Source organism: Lagopus leucura, unplaced genomic scaffold, assembly GCF_019238085.1.
Source record: "Lagopus leucura isolate 7727_CA_CO unplaced genomic scaffold, USGS_WTPT01 Super-Scaffold_73, whole genome shotgun sequence".
Lineage (NCBI taxonomy): Eukaryota > Metazoa > Chordata > Aves > Galliformes > Phasianidae > Lagopus > Lagopus leucura.
In genome coordinates, this window is record NW_024962252.1 from 22,541,333 (window position 1) to 22,559,931 (window position 18,599).

General features: G+C 39.1%; 1 protein-coding gene and 1 long non-coding RNA gene across 4 annotated transcripts in view; one reads left to right on the forward strand and one right to left on the reverse strand.

Annotated features, from left to right (window-relative positions):
- Positions 1–1,035: 1,035 nt before the first annotated feature.
- LOC122190567 lies at positions 1,036–12,636 on the reverse strand. The gene is made up of 3 exons (XR_006182175.1): positions 12,492–12,636; positions 2,833–2,979; positions 1,036–1,128 (listed from the first exon to the last, which is right to left on the reverse strand). It is a non-coding gene; the product is annotated as an uncharacterized LOC122190567 (long non-coding RNA).
- KCNQ5 (potassium voltage-gated channel subfamily Q member 5) overlaps positions 10,574–18,599 on the forward strand; it is a 246,908-nt gene continuing 238,882 nt past the window's right edge. For 2 of the 3 annotated variants that reach the window (XM_042890578.1, XM_042890585.1), the window contains exon 1: positions 10,576–10,607. In XM_042890578.1, the coding sequence (XP_042746512.1) occupies positions 10,591–10,607 (17 nt within the window). In that variant the 5' untranslated portion in view covers positions 10,576–10,590. Of the gene's footprint in view, positions 10,608–18,599 lie in introns of all 3 variants that reach the window. The other variant, XM_042890593.1, reaches the window with a different exon arrangement.

Below are 18,599 nucleotides of genomic sequence, written 5' to 3' on the forward strand. Positions count from 1 at the left end.
AAGAAACCATCTCTATAATGGTATTTTCATTTCTCATTTCCATAGGGTAAAATGCTTGAGAGATGGGGTTGATGCCCGCTTTGCTCTTATTTCTATTGGTCTTTTCAAATCAGAGAGAAAATTAGGTAGCCACCTGAGGGGCAAGTTTTGTGACCTACATTTGGAAGCCAGTTGGTTAATTTATTTGTAAATACAAACTTAAAAATGCTGCCGAAGGCAGCTGCTCTGCAAACTTTTGCTACCAGGCGAACAATTTACTCTTGAGCATGGCCCTTTGACTTCAGTATAATTATGCTGGGTTGCAGAGCCATAAATTACACGTTCCTTTCTGTGTATCTCAGTAGCGCTTTACGTAGCAGCCTTAGTTGAAGTCTTTACTGCAAGTACCACCGTCTTCTGTTCTTACTCATTTAGGAACACTTAAAATACATACGCTTATAAAATCAGAAAAGAAAATTATACCGTTTATGAGTAATGAGTCAGTAACTTAAACTCTGGCTAATGAAGTATTTATTCCACACCACATCACCTACACGTGCAATATGTACATACTTAATGCATGTGGAGGTGTGTTAGAATGCTCTAATATTCTGACTCCTTAGAAGTGTTGCCTTGGGATGTCGTAGGATTTCTTTCTGTTGTTACTGTTGTTTATTTAGATTATTTTTGGTGGTTTGGTTTGATAAGAAAGTGCAGATGTTGCATTGGAATGATCAAAGAGGAATTACAGATTTGTTGCAGTTTTTACTCTGGTTTCGTCTTCAGCTGTCATAAGGATTTTGTATTGTTTTTATTCTTAACTAACATTCTGAAAAAGAAGTGGCATGAGAAGTTCAGAAGAAACACTACTCTTGATACTGTTTTTATTGTTAAAATTAGTTGCATAAGTTTCCTGATTTTTACACATTGGATTTATTTCAGGAATAATGAAGTTGCTGTTTCTTACTGACTTCTTTTTAATAAATTGTGTGCAGAAATCTTTGACATTTGTTGCGGCAATGTCCTTATCACTACAAAGCCATCACCTTTTGCTCTGGAAGCTTCTGAATCACAAATTGCAGGGCTGGGTGCGTATCACTTTGCATGACCTGTATTGATGTTTCCATGGGCCTTCTCCACTGGTCATTGCTGGAGGAGATAAGATACAGGGCTAGATGAATGTGTGACCCAGTATGATCTTCTTCTCATCCTTTCACATTCTGGATGGAAAAAGGCTGGGAAGTGATTTCTGAAAAAAATCTAGCAATACGATAAAAATTTAACTAGCTGTTTTAGCTTTCCATATCCGCTTTCTGGACATCTTTTACTAGTGATCAGATGGCTGTTGAACAGCAGAATCTTTGCATCTGAGCTAACAGTGCTGCATCATCTACTGTGCTATCAGTATAATTAAGGAGGTTCCACACTATGGTTAGAAACAGTAATGTGCAACACCCTAAATACTTGTCTAATAGCAGGAAAAATGATTTTGTCACTTTATCTATCTGCAGGCATCTAATGAATTCATTCCAGGTGTTCTGTAGGTAGTACTATGGCTTTTATCTTTTCAAGTACCATTTCAGAGCCAGGGCCTGCTATTGTTAGGATAACAATGCATTTTTATTTATTTATTTATTAAACAAATAACAGTATGATATTAACAAATAGCAAGTGTTAGCAGAGTTGACAACATAAATGGTGTAGTACAGCCACATTAGTTTTATTAGGCACTGAGGAAGTAAAAATTTAAAGCTCTGTAGCTGCCACCTAAAGTTTAATAACTATTTTCTTTCAGGGAGTGAATGATTGTGAACACTTAGATGCACTTCAGTATAAATCCACAGGATTTTGTTCCATCTGGGGCAGTCTGTGATTCTGCATGTGTGCACATTTCTCCTTGAAGCATTCTTTGGAGAGGATCCTGGTATTTTTCCAGTCCAACTGGAAGACACTCTCTTCCTGTTCATGTCAACCAATCTTTGTCTGGACAGGTCTTGCATGTTGGGTGGAGGTGCCACGGCCCTGCTGGGGAACCATTTGCGGGCCTGCATTGACTCTTTTGTTGAAAAATAGAGGATTTGAGGTGGAGGGAGAGTTAATCTGAACCTCTCATATGCCCCTTTTTGTACCGTTTGACACTGTTAAGAAGGATATGACTTCTTTATCCTTGCAGTTTCTCTTCCAGGAGTTACAGGTTGCTTGGCTTGCTGTGAGCTGCCAGTCGACTGGTAGATCACTCCCTTGCCAGACTGAATGAGCTCAGCTCCCTAACCTCTATCTGAAGCACATACTCAAGGCCCCAGACCTTCTTGGTTGCTCTCCTGGGTTTCTCCCAGTTTCTGCCCATCTCTTGTTGCTTCACTTGAGGAGGACAAATGGGTGCCCCAGTGTGAAGTCATGCAGAATAAAGGCCCTTTTCACTGATGCTCCTGGGTGCCCATATGGATGCGTGTTGTTGTTTGTTGGTGTTTGGTTGGTGTTTTTTTTGACTGCACCAGATGCAGAGCTCTACTCTTCTCTTAATTGGACTTCCTAGGTTTTTATGTTCACTTCCTGTATGCTCTTTTGCAGTGCATCTCACTCATACTCTAACCACGCATATATATCAGTCCTCAAAGCTCTTTGTGCTTTCTATGTGATCATCAGAGAAGATAAAATGGTCAACAAGGCTTCATTCCTGTGGTTTCCTACCACTGTTTGCAGGCACAGTCCTTGGAACTCGGTTGTGGGCACTGCATAATGCATAACTTCTGTATTTGTTCAGTCTTTGTGAGAGAATTGTTGCCCATGTGAGGATGTTCAGGATTGGCAATACCTATCATGTGATGTGCGTAAGAAGTGGTTTTCACTTACCTTAGCAAAATATTGTTTGACGTTTTACTCTTCAGGCTTGATTTCTTCAGTTCCCTCATTTGTACTCTCCTTTTTTTCCGACTTTAACAACAGTGGTCCGGGAGAAATACTGCTTTGCCATAAAAATCAAAACTGTTCCTCAACTCTCTAGAAATAAGAGAACGAAAGATTTACTTTGGGTAAGTCACCAGGGCTGGGACTGATGAAAACTTATGCACATGGGCTTTCTTCTGTCCTAATGTTTATTTCTCAAATGAGATTGAGTTCAGTATGTGGTTAATGAGACGGATCATCTATTACATTAGTACTTGCCTTCAATGGTTTTAAATAAATGTACAGCCTGAGTGGAGTCTTCTCCATCTCTTCTCCTACTGTACTCTTGATGCAAGTTAGATATTTCTTTATGGTTGTAATTTTCCCCCTCATTTTATAACCTTGCATTTAGTGTTGTGTTGAGGGGTTACAATCGTACCTTTTATATGTTTTTCTTTCTGTGTCAGTCTTGGAAGTGGCTTTTCTTGTCTTGTTTATTGAATGTCTTGCATGAGGTGAAGAATCTTGATGAACTTTCTGTGGCCCCACATGGTGAGAAATATTGCTTGGATTTATAGGCTTTGGCCAAGGATAGGATAATCTATGAATACGCTATGTGGCATTAAGTATATGCTGTCTAAAAGGAGCTTTAGAGACTATATGCCTGGAATATATATGCTGCTTTAGAGACTGCCTGGAAGATTTTAGGAAGATTTTAATTGCCTGTGAGACAGTTCTAGGTGGTGGCTTAATGAGCTAGGAGCCTTTTCTCTTTAATAGTTTTCAAGTTTCTGCAGTATTTGACTTTATCATGACATTTATTTTCACTTTATATAGTTGGGCCGTTGTGATGAGCTTCCAGTCCTCCAAATTTGACTGTATTTTTAATAGCTATTCACCCTATACTGTTGTTTGTGGCGAATTACGTTTCTTGAATAGGATAAAAGTAGAACTGAGTTTAAAAAAAAAAAAAAAATTTCTACAGTTGTAATTAACTTCTAGCATCAATCAAATGGAATACCGAAGGTCATTCCATCTTTAATAATTCATTCACTATTCATTAGAATAATCATCATTAATATATTTACCAGTACTCATGAAAATGAAGGGAAACTTTTTTGATAGCTCTAGTAGAATGGAAAAACACGTTCTGTAATTTTATTAATGTTTAAGGGGAAAAAGAGAGTTACACAGGGAAAATAAAAGTAATTATTCCTAGATAATGTAAACTTTTAACACTGAGAAGTCAGTGCTTGTTGTTTCTTGTTAGCTTACAGACAAAACTTAATGTCCACCTGTTTTGTGTGGCCATATTTCCATTACTCTAATTTTAAGTCTGATGAGAATTAATGATATTTGCCACAGATTTCAGTTGAAGGAAAACTAGGTCTCCATGCAGATAAAACAAGAAGGAGTAGGACACAAAAAATGTACCATGTAATGAAAAATCTTTAGCATGTAAACAGAATTGCTGTTATTTGCTGCATTCTTCCTAATAAGGCAGATGTTTTAGTGTGTTGGTTTTTTTTGTACAATAAATCTTGTTCTTTCCCTTTGCAAACCATTCACACAACAGAGCATGCATTCTTATTTTTAATGCAGACGTACTGAGATTTGCTTTTATATACGTATTTTGTAGACTACACTGAATTGGGGAAAACCTGTGTATTATCTTCCCTTTCTGTTTTCTGAGAGAGATATTACTGAGAGTTTGATTTGCAGGTTTCCTGTAAGAGAGCAGACTGATTGCCCGAGGGATTGCCACTGCAGCTCAGTTAAGGCAAAAAATTCATCAGCTGTGTGGTTTTACCAATTGCAAAGTATTATTAAGCAGTTGCTATGCTTATGTCAAAGTAGAATTCCTTTTATATATCAATTTAAAGTTGAAAGGCTGTCTTACAGTTCATCTGTACTTGATCAAGAAATGTGTTCAATTTTCCGTGTAACAGCAGATTTATCTTTTGTTAGCTGTCTGAGTTGCAGTGTAATTGCGTTACAGGAAGCTCAGCAAAACATTCATCACTTTGGGCACTGAAGTGTGTAGTCTTAGGCACTGGTTTCTACTTGAAAGAAGATGGGAGTACTTTTTAGTATGTGTGCTTGGGCCTGGTGATTCAGAGGAGGGTACAGTCCTCAGCTACACATACCTGAATTTCTCTCCTTGGCCTTCATCCAAGGATTTTCAGGCATAAGCGTGCATGTTTTCCTTTACGGAGATGGACACAAATATGTACATAAGCATTCTCTCGAGGAGAGATGGATTTTCAAAGGCACTGAATACCTACTTCCTTTAATTATTCTGTTGTGCCTTCAGTGGGTAATTCAATTTTTTTCTCCACAACTTGTATCAAATGAAGTTTAACAAATGAATCATGCTCTTAAACTGATTAGGAGTAATGAAGAAAGGAAGTTCTGTACCTGCTCACTTCGTGATTTAAGCAATATATTTCTGTTTATCTTGGCTACCTCCTTGCTTTGAGGCTCCCTTCTTAAAAGAAGGGAACACATTAAGCCTTTCAGGAGTTCTTGTAGAGTTTTAATTATTTTAATTTCGTTATATCAAATGTCGACATACTGGTGACTAGTCAAATGTGACAAAACCAAGAGAGTAAAATCCTTCTGCTTTGAGAGAAAAACAACGTTGGGTCACGGATGAGAGCATCTGCACACACCCTTTTTGAGATCATTCAGTCAGAAATAGCATCTAACTTCTTCTAGTGCATTAAATTTAACTGCTTTGCATGTCTGAAGCTCATCCATAACCATGGTATCTGAGAAGTACCTATTAAACGCAAATGCACAAATCTTCCTCTTCTGTGCTCTGTTAACAGGAATGTGCTTAAAAGTTACTGCTGTCCCTTTTCTAAATATCCCTGAGAGGGACTCTGGGGGAAATGAAGACAAAACATGGTGTTGTATGTACTACTTCTGAGAGTTATGGAGGTGCGGGGCTGCTCATGTTTGACAGTGAGTTTGGAAACACGGGGCAGTGTCCCTGGAAGACCAGTCTGGATTAGCAACCACATCCTTTTGGTATTGGCACTGCTGTGTCCTCAGAGCATGACAGGTGGTGGCTCAGTGAAGCCAGTGTGAGCACAGGAGCTAGGATGGTGAGTGGGCTGTGTCTTTTCATATGGCCCTGTTCTGGAGTAGATTTATTGCTGCCAGGGCATCACATAACCAATTCAGCAGCTTGCAAAGCACTTCTCTGCATCTGAGAAAGTTGTGCTGACTGAGGTTAGAAGTGGGCTGTAAACTTACATGGTGGAAGCAAAACTCTGCATCTTTTATCATTTCTGTGCAGCTGATAATAGTTCCTGTAGAGTCCTTTTTGTGTGTGTGTGCGTTGTATAAACCATCACCATACAGAAGTGCATGTTCTTGACCTTTAGTGCTTTTTGCAAAAGGATGCTTATTGGTGGCAGGAAACATTCATCAGCTTGTGCAGGGAAGCAGCAAGCTCCCTGCTGGTAGCTGTGCAGTGGTCAAGAGCTGTATTGGCAGCTATGGGGTGCTCCTCAGAGCTGTGTCAGAGCCTCTCCTGAAGGGCAGCTGGGAGGCAAAACTTTACATGCCTGTGGCCCACCTGACTGCTTTTATTAGCAATGTGAAGTAAGTGATGGTTCTTTTGGGGAGGTTCCAGGATGCTTCCTGTGCACTCCACAGTTAGTTGCAGTAAGGACACGTGCACATCAGTGATTTACTGAATTGCTCGTCTGTTTGTGGATGTTTCTCTCCTCAAGAAAATGACCTATTCATAACTGCGTCTGTAGACTGAAGAGGAAGCAGAGTTTAGAAGAAAAGGGGAACAGCTTTGCTAACATCTTCAGGTGCTGTAAATTTTTATATAATACAAAAAATTGTTCAAATAGATGTATTTCTCTCCCCCTTTAGTCTTGGAAGCAATAAATTTGACTTGATGCTTGGAGAGGCTGTCTGGAAAGAAGTGAGCCTTCCTCAGAGGTCACCCTGGCTGCTGACTAGCCTCGTGATTTGGCTTCCACAGATTATCTGCTTGCCAGAGCATTGAGGGATTCTTGTAGGCTGTGAGGAGGCAGGTGGTGATCCTGAATAGTAAGCGTGCTGCAGAAGGAATTTTGATTTTCATCCTGAAAATGCTTTTAGATGTACTTTCTAGTGGAGTTCTTAGTAGTTAATTGTACTTACGTTGCAGTTAGTGGAAATGATCAAACTGAACATTGGTAAAAGCAGTCTTAGTCAGGGATGATAGTGAAACTCATCTTAGTAGAGACTTATATCTTCAGAAGCTTTATAGACACTTGAAATTCTTCTATGGAGGGCTGAAGGCCTATCCAGAAGTTGTTGAAGCTGTTACATTATGTAAATGTGGGCACTCCACGTGAGATTTCACTGTCTGGAGACGATTTGTAGGGAGAGTGATGGTGAGTGCAATTGTGGGAGTGTACAGAGGAAAGAAACATTACCTAGATGGGAAAATTGTGTGAGATAATTCATCTATATCTACTTCATTTGACAGACACATTATTACTGTAAAGTTAGCAATGTGTGTTTATCTTACGTTATTAATATGTTTTTAATTTCCTTTTTTTCTCTTTTTGCTTTCTGTAGAGAGAAAGCACAAGTACCAGTGTGAATTAGTTTATTAAACATACTTATAGGTAAAGCACGGTGTTCATTCTTACTTTGTTTTCTATTGAGTTCTACTATCCTGTGTGCATACCTGAGGAAATAATCAGTAGCATTTTTCTACATAATGAACATTTTGTTTACTACCTGGTTGTGTTTCTGGTCGCTTGTCCTTGCTAAATGTTGTGTTTTGGGGGTCTGTGTATGTGCATGTGTTCTGGTAGCTCGTGTAAATACAGGATTGTATTGTCGGCTTGTTATTCAAGTCATTTGCCAAGCTTTTAGTTAGACTTAAAGCAGTAGCTTTCCATATTTTTTCTGTTTCACGATAAGGTGCATATTAATTAATTTGATTTCCTATCCAGTTAGAATAACCACTGAACCCCAAACAGTGTGATCTGAGCATCAAATACAGATGGCTTGAAACAACCACATATGGGCAATTTGAGAGGAAGGGATGAAATGGAGTCCCAGTAGTACAGCCCCATGACATGGCTACATGCACACTTTGAGGAAGACCTGTGGAGGACATCGGAAATTCCCATCCTTCTGAACGCCCTTTGGCTTGTTGAGAAATAGAATTCTCAAGGACTTTTTCTGCAGGAAGGAATCTGGTTGCTACAGAGCAGTCTCATTCCTGTCCAGGGAATTTCTCCTTGGAACTATAGCTGAGTTAATGACATCTATAAAATATCAAAGACCTCTAAAAATACGAGAAAATTAGATTGAGCATTGTTATGGTTGCAGTTCATTAATGGGAAAACTGGAGCTGAAGTATCCATAATAGACTGAAGTGTGATATCACACCAGTAAGTGTCAGAAGAGAAGTTTATTTGAAAAATCCTTTGTGTAATTTTGCTCTCCAGTATGTTTTCGCCTGCCTGCATGTGTAAATTACCTCCTTCCAGGGAAAGGTCATGGTATTCTTTTTGGCTTGCTTTTATCATCAGCTTTAGGAGTTAAGCATAAATTGTGTAATAGATAGTGACTGAAAATTCAGATTATTGAGACAGTGCAGATAGTGACATTTCAGATGCAATTCTGAATTAAGATTCGTTTCTGAATCTGAAATATATAATTGTCTGGCTATCATTATTTAAGAAATTAGATTTTACAAAATTGAGACTGTGTTTTTTGCATTTAGTCATCCCTGGTAAAATTGTATTTTTCTCTGTCTTGAGTAGAAAAGAGGCAAATCTCTGTGAGTTATGACTGAGATGAAGATGAGCCTGGATGAGAACATGAGCAGTTGTAAAGATTTTGAACTAGGTTAGAGAAGAGTCAGACAGAACTGCACTGTATTTTGATTTTGGAAATGGGATAAGTTTGTTAGTGAGACCCACTCATCTCTTAAGCATCCAGCTGAGAACCGGTGTCCTTCCCAGCGCAGTGTGTGCCGCAGAGCAGCATTCTGTGTGCACACAGGGTGTTTGCTGTGTTTGGTCTGTTGTGATGGCTCACTAACAAAACTTCTGTCTTCACATCAGAGGAAAGCTGTTACAGACATGCGTTGTTGGTAAATTAGGCTGTTACCAGGAAGGATCTGTGTTCTTTTTTCAAACAGGACTCCCTTGCCTACCTCTAGAGGGTGTTCAGGTGACGGCAACAAATCACTACGGGTATGGTTCATACTGTTTTCTGGCAGGAGGATAAAGCCTCCCCTTGCAGTCTTCCCATGTTTCAGCTCCTGCAGCACCCTTAGGACTGGGCTCAGCAGATGCTCTGAGTGCTCACTACTGCGGCTCTGTAACCTCTGTCCTCAGCCTGGACTTTGTTCCTAGACCACGTAGGGAAAAAGTTGTTCATCTTAACATCTGATAGCAAGTTGTACAAAGCATCTGGCTAGTTAATTATTATAATTGCATTTATAAGTAACAAAATCAGAAAGTATGCTTTGCATGATTCATTAAGGGGAAAAAGAACAAATGAAACTGTTCCCTATTAGTTTGTCTGGCAACCTCAGGAGCACATGTTAGAAAGGTTGTTCATTCAACTCTAAGCTATTAATAGCAGGCTAACATAACTGCATTTGTAACTTACCTAATTTCAGTAAATCTGTTTCAAAAATTGTGTTGTTTTTTTTTTTTTAATCACTTCTTGAAAATGATGCTTGTTTTGGCAGATATTGCATTGTTGCATAACCTGGGAATTTCACTGCATAACAATTTTGTCAAAATTATGTATCATGTGATTAATGAAAGCTCTTCCTACATTACTTGGCTTTTCCTGAAGACACTGAAGTAGAGAAGTGGATGCCTGATGGAAGAACAAGCAGAATGGCAGCATGGCTTTCCAGCCCATGGCAGGGATAACAGGCTGCAGGTGAGCTAACAGCAGCAAAGTGTCTTCATGACTTTTTGAGACTGACTACCGAATTTTCAAAACCATGTATAAATTCTTCAAAAACAGGAGTGAAGGAAGGATATTTTACTCTCTGACATTGAGATGACAGACATTTAAAATTGATGCACACTGTGCCAGAGGTAGGCTGTGTCCTCTATGTTTGCAGCTTCAGTTCTGGTATGGATCACAGAAGACATAGTATTAATTAAGCAGCATGTATACACTGTGACTTCTGGTTCGCTCTTTCATTTGCTCTTTTTGTACACCAGAAGATATCCTGGAAAGCAAGAAGTGCGTGGCCTTTCTGCTCACATAATCCCAGCAAATACAATGATAACCCAGACTTTCTTGAATCTTCATCCTTGTTAGTTCAGGCACTTTCATCATCCTTAAAGTCAAGCAAACCAAATTGTCGTCTCTTTTATCCTGGACTAAACTAGCGCTGCAAAAACCTGCTTATTCCTTTAATTGTGTGTGAATGAGTGTCTTGAGGTTCCTACTCCACTAGAAAATATCAAGAAAAGCTTCCATGTCTTCTTAGCCAAATTCAGGTGTTTTCCAAAAAGGCATTCAAAGTGAAGATATTTGACTTCCCTTTGAGTGTCTTTTTAGATGCTCTGCCAGCCTCTTCTTTTTGGTTGTACCTGGTTGCTTTCCTCAGGCACTAATGATCGTTTACTGCTTTGGTGCTTTCTGATTAACTCCAGTCTCAATCAGAGAACCATGGAATCGGAGCTGAAGGGGTTGTTAATGGCAGCCCAACAAGAGGACTCCATGGACATTGTTGAGAGGTAAAAAAGCAGAACAGCTTTTATCACAGTGGTTTATGTCCTTTAAAGTTTCAGCATGCTGTTTTGGGCTTTCTGGAAACTCTCTGATGCGTTCAAGTATATAACTATATAAAGATATATGTGTATGAGTGTGTGTGTGCATATAAAGTGCTGATATGCATTTCCATCCTCATTAAAAAAGTAGAGAACATGACTTACAGTTTGTTGAGTCAAACATTAGCACTTCTGCATAGAGAAGTCTTTAACATGTACAAATGGTAAGCCAAATCTGAAAGCTGTTTACTAGCCATTAATTCCAGTCTAAATCCAGAAGCCCTTACTCAAGCAAAATATCACTGAAGTAATAGGATCCTTTATCTTAATAGTGCTGTATAACTTAAATTCTCCTCCAGGTTTCTATCAGTCAGCACTTTTGTTGTTTTCTTGTGCAACTCACACAATGCTTGTGCTGCATTGACTGGCTATTCCATGATAACTGATATGCAGCTGCAATGGATCACAGTATGCTTTTGGCAACATTTTTGGATCTTTGCTCTAGCCATTTGCAATGAATAACAGAGATTGTAAGTGACAAAATGCTTTCCCTTTAAAATTGTAGTTGTTAAAATACTGCTACAAAAGTAACCATAGAGTTTGGAAAATGATGTGGTACAAAATAACATATTTTGCGACATACACTTTTATTCTTTTCTGAAAATGATTGTTCTTTGCAGGCGTGGGAATGTGGATATGTTCCTAATCTGAAATCAATAGGAAATACTTCAGTTGTTCAAATAGCTCTTAAGCATATTTTAGATTGATAGCTGATTGTATATTATGTTTGCAGCCTTTGCGCAAAGCAGCGTTTAATAGCAGAGCTTGCTGTATAATGAATATAGAGAAAGACTGTTCTTCATAATATCAATCTATAAAAACCCAAGGTATTTATTCACATAATGCAGTTGATGTCAAGTCACCACAGTGCTTAGAATTTATTGCTACATTGCTTGACATGTAGCTATCAACTGAAATAACCCCTTCAGAGTTACAGCTCAATCTCAAGATTTCCTGCTCCCTGTTTAGAAACTGACTTTACAAGCTAGTTGGATGGCTGAATTAGCAAGGATGTAATGGTTCAATGGAAAGTGGCTGCTAACAGAGAGTCAGTATTGGAATGGGTTACTTATAGGATTTTCCTTGAATTGCTGTCATTATTGTCTGTATATGCAGTGGTTATCAATGACTATAATTGCTCTGTAGTTGCCCTGCCCCAGTGTCTTACTGTCATATTCACTTTTAGCTTTCCTAAAATCTAGGCAGAAAATATCTGGGGATTAATCTACTATTATGTTTTGTGTTTTGCCTGGCAACTTTGTGCAAGTTCCTAGTTATTAATGACTACTTTGGTGGCATGAACACAAATATCCTCAAATTCTCCTGCTGAAATGCACTTTCTCTGGAAGTCTCTGGCACCAGTTTTGGCCCAATTGATTTGCATATTTTCCCTCCATACTGTCATAACAAGAGAATAAAGTAAAATCTTGCCATGGTGGAAACATTTCAGTAGGAAGACCTGAAGAAGAGTGGTTTCTGTTTGGGTCATCATTGTTGCCCACATGTCCAGGACCACTGTAGAGTACAGCACCCCATCTGCTAATGTTAAGGTTAAAGGTTAAGGTAAGGCAAAGGTTAAGGTTAATTGGCAAAGCATGGGAGTGAATTGCTAGCTACATGTTTATATGCCAGCTCTATGCTTGTCAGAGTCAAAAAGGTTTTCAACCTGGCTTGAAGATTCTGTCTACAGAGAATGATTATTATCAAGCAAGAAACCTTGCGTTTATAAAGATGTAAGCAGTGATAGGCAAAAATTGGCAATCAAAGGCATCACAGCTTTGGCGCACTTACCCTAATTTTATGTTTTGTCCTCTCTTGTGATGTTCAGGGTCAGCATAGTAGGTCCTCTGACTCAAAGTGCACAAAGCCACAGTAATGATGATATTCTTAGCTGGGCTGAGGACAGCTACTACCTTAGAACTGTTTCCTGTTGTGATCTTCTTTGCGGTGTGTTGTGTGCCGATAAGTCACAACTTGCAGCTTGCGGTGTCTTATTGCTTAATTTAACCATAGCTTGCATGTCTTATGGTTTGATTGGCTGGCAAAGCATGCAGAAATTCTGAGTCAGATGCACCTATTTCTGGATGCCCAATATAATTAGGTGCAGCCCTCAAGAACACACTTTATGCAACTTTCCAGGCACACTATGCAAAAAGGCAAGTAAGGATTTAAAAATTATTTGGAAAAAAAATAACGCCATTTAACTCCAAATTATGATTGCACTCATTCTGATGAGCCTTTTGGTAAAGATGAAGTCCTGCAGCTTTTCAAGAATTACAGCTTTTACACATATGAAATGTACCAGCTGTACCAGGACATTCCTGGAAATTCAGGTGCCCTATATAGAACGAGCCTTGTTATTAAAGACCACAAATTTCTGTGCTACTTTTCTGCAGTCCTCAGGCATTGCTTTTGAAAGAGAGTTTTGTTTCTGTAGCCTCTTTTGCGTGATCAGCTTGCTAGAAAAGTGTGCTAATTAGTGGCACTGCCTCTAGATGCCAACTGAAAACAAGGCTGAAAACAGCTGCTTGTGTTCTAGGGGATGCAGGAATTATGCACTGCTGATAATTTTTGGCTCTGAACAATTGGGTTTGGGTCTGTCCCCAGCAGAGGGAAGTGATTTAACTAGAACTGTCTTACTGAAAATGATATGAAATAAATATTTCTTTCTATTAGGAGTCTAAGGCTCCATAGAAGTTTGAGTCTAAGCTGCTTGAAATGTGATTATGTGCTTAATTACTTGTGTGTAAATAATGGAGTAAAATCCTCATGGGTTTTAATTGAGATACACCTGTAAGCAATTAAGCAGAGCAGTTTATAATATTGATTTATTTGAAATATAAGAAATATATCAATTCTCACAGCTCAGAATCACACACCTCCATGTGCTGAAAATATTGCCTCCTAAGGGAACCAGGTAGAAACCAGTATCTATTTATAGATTTATCTTTCTACCGTTGCTTTATCTGCTTCATTTTTAGTAATAGAAATAGAATAGTAGGAATAGAGAACTTCAGAGGTCATGTAGTCCTTCTGCCTGACCACTTCAGGGCTAACCAACAGTTGCAGCATCTTACCGAGGGCCCTGTCCAAACCTTACGTACAATTAAGGTTATAATTTTAATTACATAGAATTAACATTGAAAATACACCATTTAACATAAATACACAACAGAACTGTATTAAATAGTGAATGCTAGATAATTAAATTTCATTAATTTAAAATAAATTTTATAGTCTGGTTAAATAGATAACAGAGGTAAATGTGTTCCTGAAAATTCATTAAATAGTATGAACAGCATCTTAGTTATCAAGAATGGAAAAACGAATTAACACTGGAGCCACAAGGAACAGAAGTGTAAAGCTGAAGCTGAAATTTCAGGAAATTGCTGTGGTTTCTTGGTTTATTTTTAAAAATGGAGGAAATCTTTCCACTACTTTTTATAAAGATATCATTTTGAAAATCATACACAGTAAGTTTCTTAAAATAATACTGATGTGAGGGAGTATTTATCCCTTGCTGTGTATCTTTTGAAATGGGCATTTCTGATGTTGTTTTTCTTTTGATCTACCAGACATACAGTGGCTAGGTGTGCCGGTGCTGTATGAGTGTCTTTAACTGTGGCTTAATGTATGTGCTCTGTTATGCTTCATGCGGAATGCAGACCAGAATTAACTCCCTCCAGTGGTAGAAGCACTGAGTGAATCGATTGCAACAAATTGCAGAACCACCTTAGCATGCACTCATACAGTTAGAGGTTTTATTTGTATGTGCATATGTATGTTTGTACGAAGGGGCTGTTGAACACAGCAGCTCCCAATCACAAAATGAAGTAGTGCTTTTTCCTTTCCACACCGGATAATCAACTTACTCCATAACTGACAGATTGCATCTGTTCTACCTTGTACTGGCTGTGGGCCTCTTCTAGACATGACATGGTGGCCCACTAACCCTTTGACATAGTCTGGTGGGGTTTGTTTGGTCCCAGGTATCCGAAAGAAATGGAGGACTATTGCAGCCCACCAAAATGGTGTTCGTGCTTGTGGTTTTTTAGTGTGGAACTTAAATAATATGTTTTATGACTAGTGAGAAATGTATGGTTGTGTCTGATAGTTGTGTGTGTATGGTTTATGCTGTAGGATGACAAGAGCAGATCTGTGGCAACTGCATCCATTTAATGTTATTCTCAAAGATAAACTGTTCCCTAAATTGTAACCAGGCTTGATGTTCAGAAACAGAGTATCTGAGAGATTTCTTCCTGCCTTTCTCCTAAGCCATATAAGCATACTCAAAAGTACCTATAGCTGCCTTTGGGGTGCGTCCTGATACATAGTGTAGAAGGGGAGATTATTAGCCAGTGCTGACAGAGAATGGATTTTGCGTTGTGGAAATGTGGAATTTAAAAAACTCCATCCCAACTACAGTGAGGTGGCTTCCACTGTTTCTCAAACTGAGTGTAAGAGCATGACTTAGACAAATGCTATGCTTCAGTATTATCCATTTTGTACTTTTAAAAAAGGTGTGTTGAGCCTAACTTCACTAAGACTTTTCCACCTGAAATCATCAAAGGAATTCATGGACTCCTCGACGTTCCTCTGAAGGAAGAAGAAAATCAATCACTTCTGTTTGATGAAAGCTTTTGACACTTTTGAATCTCTCTTTCAGGAGAAAGTTTTGCTAAAATTTCCCAGCCATCTTTATTCTCCATCCAACTTCATTCTCCATCCAGCTTCCCTTTTTCACTTCCCCTCTTCTCTTTGCAGATGACCAATGTGCAGAAAAGCAGGGGGTCTCCTAGTAGAGAGTTCTTAGTGTGTTTTTCATGCATTCACAAAGGAAGGCTGATGCTCTAACAGAAAGATTTCTTTGGTCTGGATGGTACTCTGAGGAGCATAGTTCAGTATTAAGAGTACAAAATAGAGCTGAGAATCTGAAAGGTGGAGAGAGAGTAGAAATATTGATGAATGCTGCGTTAAAACTTCAGAAGTTGTTAAAGAATTTTTCAGCCAGACTCCTAGCTTTAACCTTTCATCGTCTCCCTTCAGCTCTCCAGAAATGCAAAAAGGTTGATGAATGGGGGGTGGCTTCTGAAACTTGGTGAGCAAGAGCACTGTGATTTAAAACCATGGAAACTGTATGTGTAAGCATACATTTCACCCTCTTTTAGACTTAGACTTCTATGTTCTTAGTAATACTTTCAGTTTGCATCCTAGTGTTTTCCAATGCCTTTGTTGTAAGGGAGCCACGGATCATACTACTGTGTCCCGCAGCAGAGCCTAATAACCAGTGTCCCTCCTGGCTGCAGCACACAGTATGGCTTGCAGTGTATATCAATGACACTGGCTTTTGCTTTCACTGTTATCAAGGCACAGGTCTTATCCCTCATTACTGCAAGTGTAGCTCTATACTGTGGAACGATCAATATTTGCAAACCTTTAGCAAGCCAGCTGCCATTGTGCTGGCTCATCTGGGCTCCCCCTTCAATCCCACTGTTGGTGTGGAAGTCCCAGCAGGACCTCATTCCTCCATACGTTATTAGTGTGCTTCTGCCTGAAGCTTTGTGTACCTAAATAATGTTTTAGAAGTATACTCAATTCTCTAGCACACAGTTTAAAAAAAAAAAAAAAAAGAAAGAAAAAGGTGGATGATTCCCTTCATATGTAATTCTATATCAATATTTAATTATTTTTCTACCATGGTGTTTTATCTTAAAGACTTCTAATGAAAAACACATGGTCCGGCTACTGATTACAGTATCTATGGACTTTACATAAATATACAATATGTTTGGACTTATAAATGATGAGTGTAATAGTATTTTTGTGTTTAATGGTAGTACTTTTAACTCATTTAATTTTATCTGCACTCAGAATACTTTTAAGATAAAGAAGCCTTGTTGTAATGTGAGTAATCAGAGGATAATTCACGTCCAAGTTGCTGTTACAAGTCAGAAATATTATTCAGGTTGCTTAATGTTTCACGGCTCCTTGTTGAAAGAATGCAAATGAAACAAGGCTGTAAGTGAAGACAAGCTGATGTTACACTCTGGGGTTGCTTCTTTTAAATTTGGCTTAAGGCATAAAATAACAGCTTGAGAAGCCAGCACAGCAAGCACTAACTTTTCATTTAAAGCAGTCACATATTTAAACATGAAGGAGTTTTTTGAAGCTATGCTTTCGACATAAAAAATACTCATACAAAAATGTGCCCTTAAATGTTCTTATGTTTTTACTGCCAGGTCCTGCTGTAGTGTGTATTTCTTGGATCAAGAAAATAACCTAAAAGCTGTAGATTTGGTGATTTATTATTTTTTTATGTTATGTTTTGAAATACCAATCAAGCATCATTCAGTTTTGAGTTCTGGGAAAATCATCTTTGGCAATTTTTATTATCACAAGCCTTACTAATCTCAATTATGGGTCACTTCATTAGGAGGACTGCAAGGAAATGGCACAGGAGCCTATTGGCCCTGTTGCATTGTAAGTGCAGGGGATCAGACAGCTGCCATGTCCATACTGCTTTGCTTCATGCTTTGCCCACCTGCCTGTTCTGTTGTCCAGCTTCTTGCTCAGGTCCCGTGTTTCTGGCTTTTTCCATTTGTGTGTCTCTAGTGAACTTCTCTACTGTGGATTAAGCAGCAGGCAGGCTGAGCAGGCACCCACAAGTTTGGTGGCTGAAAGTTTGGAGATCCATGTTTCCATAGGTTTCTTTGAAGTCACATAATTTATGAAAGATTCTGCTCTTGATATTTCCATTAATTAAAATTATAGTTGAAAAATGTTCAGAATTTTCACTTAATTTCTGTGGGATTTTTTTTTGTGTGTAGTCCAGGTCTTGAATATTTTGTACTTTAAATAAACTTGTTTTGATGGACATGAAAATATGCAACGTGCTGGAAACAGCGTGACCCAGGCCATTTCCATAGTTTCTACGTTTGGTCTCTGGAGAAAGTTCTCTATGGAGTAGCCTGGAGCTCCTTGACACCTGCTCCCCAGATTTCGCCATGAAAACAAAATTGCTGAACTCTGGGATGTGTGACTCTTCTCACTCACTTCCTGAGAGTCCTCACTCTCTGTGTGTGAGGGGGCAGTGAGGCACAGCTGACAACTTTAGGATACCTGTTTTTTAAAGTTTGGGTTGGGAGCCAGTGCTGGATATCGCCATCGGTGATTTGAGGTTGCTACAGGGGCTGTGTGGGTTAATTTTTATAAAATGCAAAACATGCAGAATGTATTGAAATGCAGTTGGAGTTGGTTGCCGAGGCCCCTGGAGTTCCTGGAAGTGCCAGGCAAATGCAAAACAAGGCCCTACTGCCCAGCTTGGCAGGAAGTGGCATTGTGGTGAGCCCGCTTAGCAGCAGGCAGGTGTTTCTGCTGCACTGTTTACGGCAATTTTAAGGCGGTTGTTGCCTCACATTTTGCAAGGGTATTTGACGGCCTGACAGCTTGCTATTTGTTGGCTGGCTCCAAGAGGGCATTGGTTACCCTGTTCTCCAAGTCCTGTTCCTTGCTTATAAAGCTAGCTAGTAAAAAAATGCAGGGCTGCTGTGTGAGTGGAGAATTGGTGTGATTTTAATTATCAAGTAACTCGCTGAGCAGCGGAAATAGTAAAACTTGGAATTGCGTTTCTGGATTCATTTCCTGCTTTGGTTTCTTAAGATGGTCAGAGCTCAGTTTGAAGCTTTTTCCTTCAGTGTTGGCATCCAGAAGGTTTCTATCCTCTGCATTTCTCATGTCGCGTGCTGTGCCTTTTCTGCGGCACAGATTTCCACATAGTTTCTTTCATCTGCCAGTTCACCCGTTTTCATTAAACATGTGAGAGCAACATTTTTGTGTATTCCATCCCCTATGAAGTCTAATTGAAATCCTCTGCCATGTTGAAAGTTGGTTTGTGTTGAG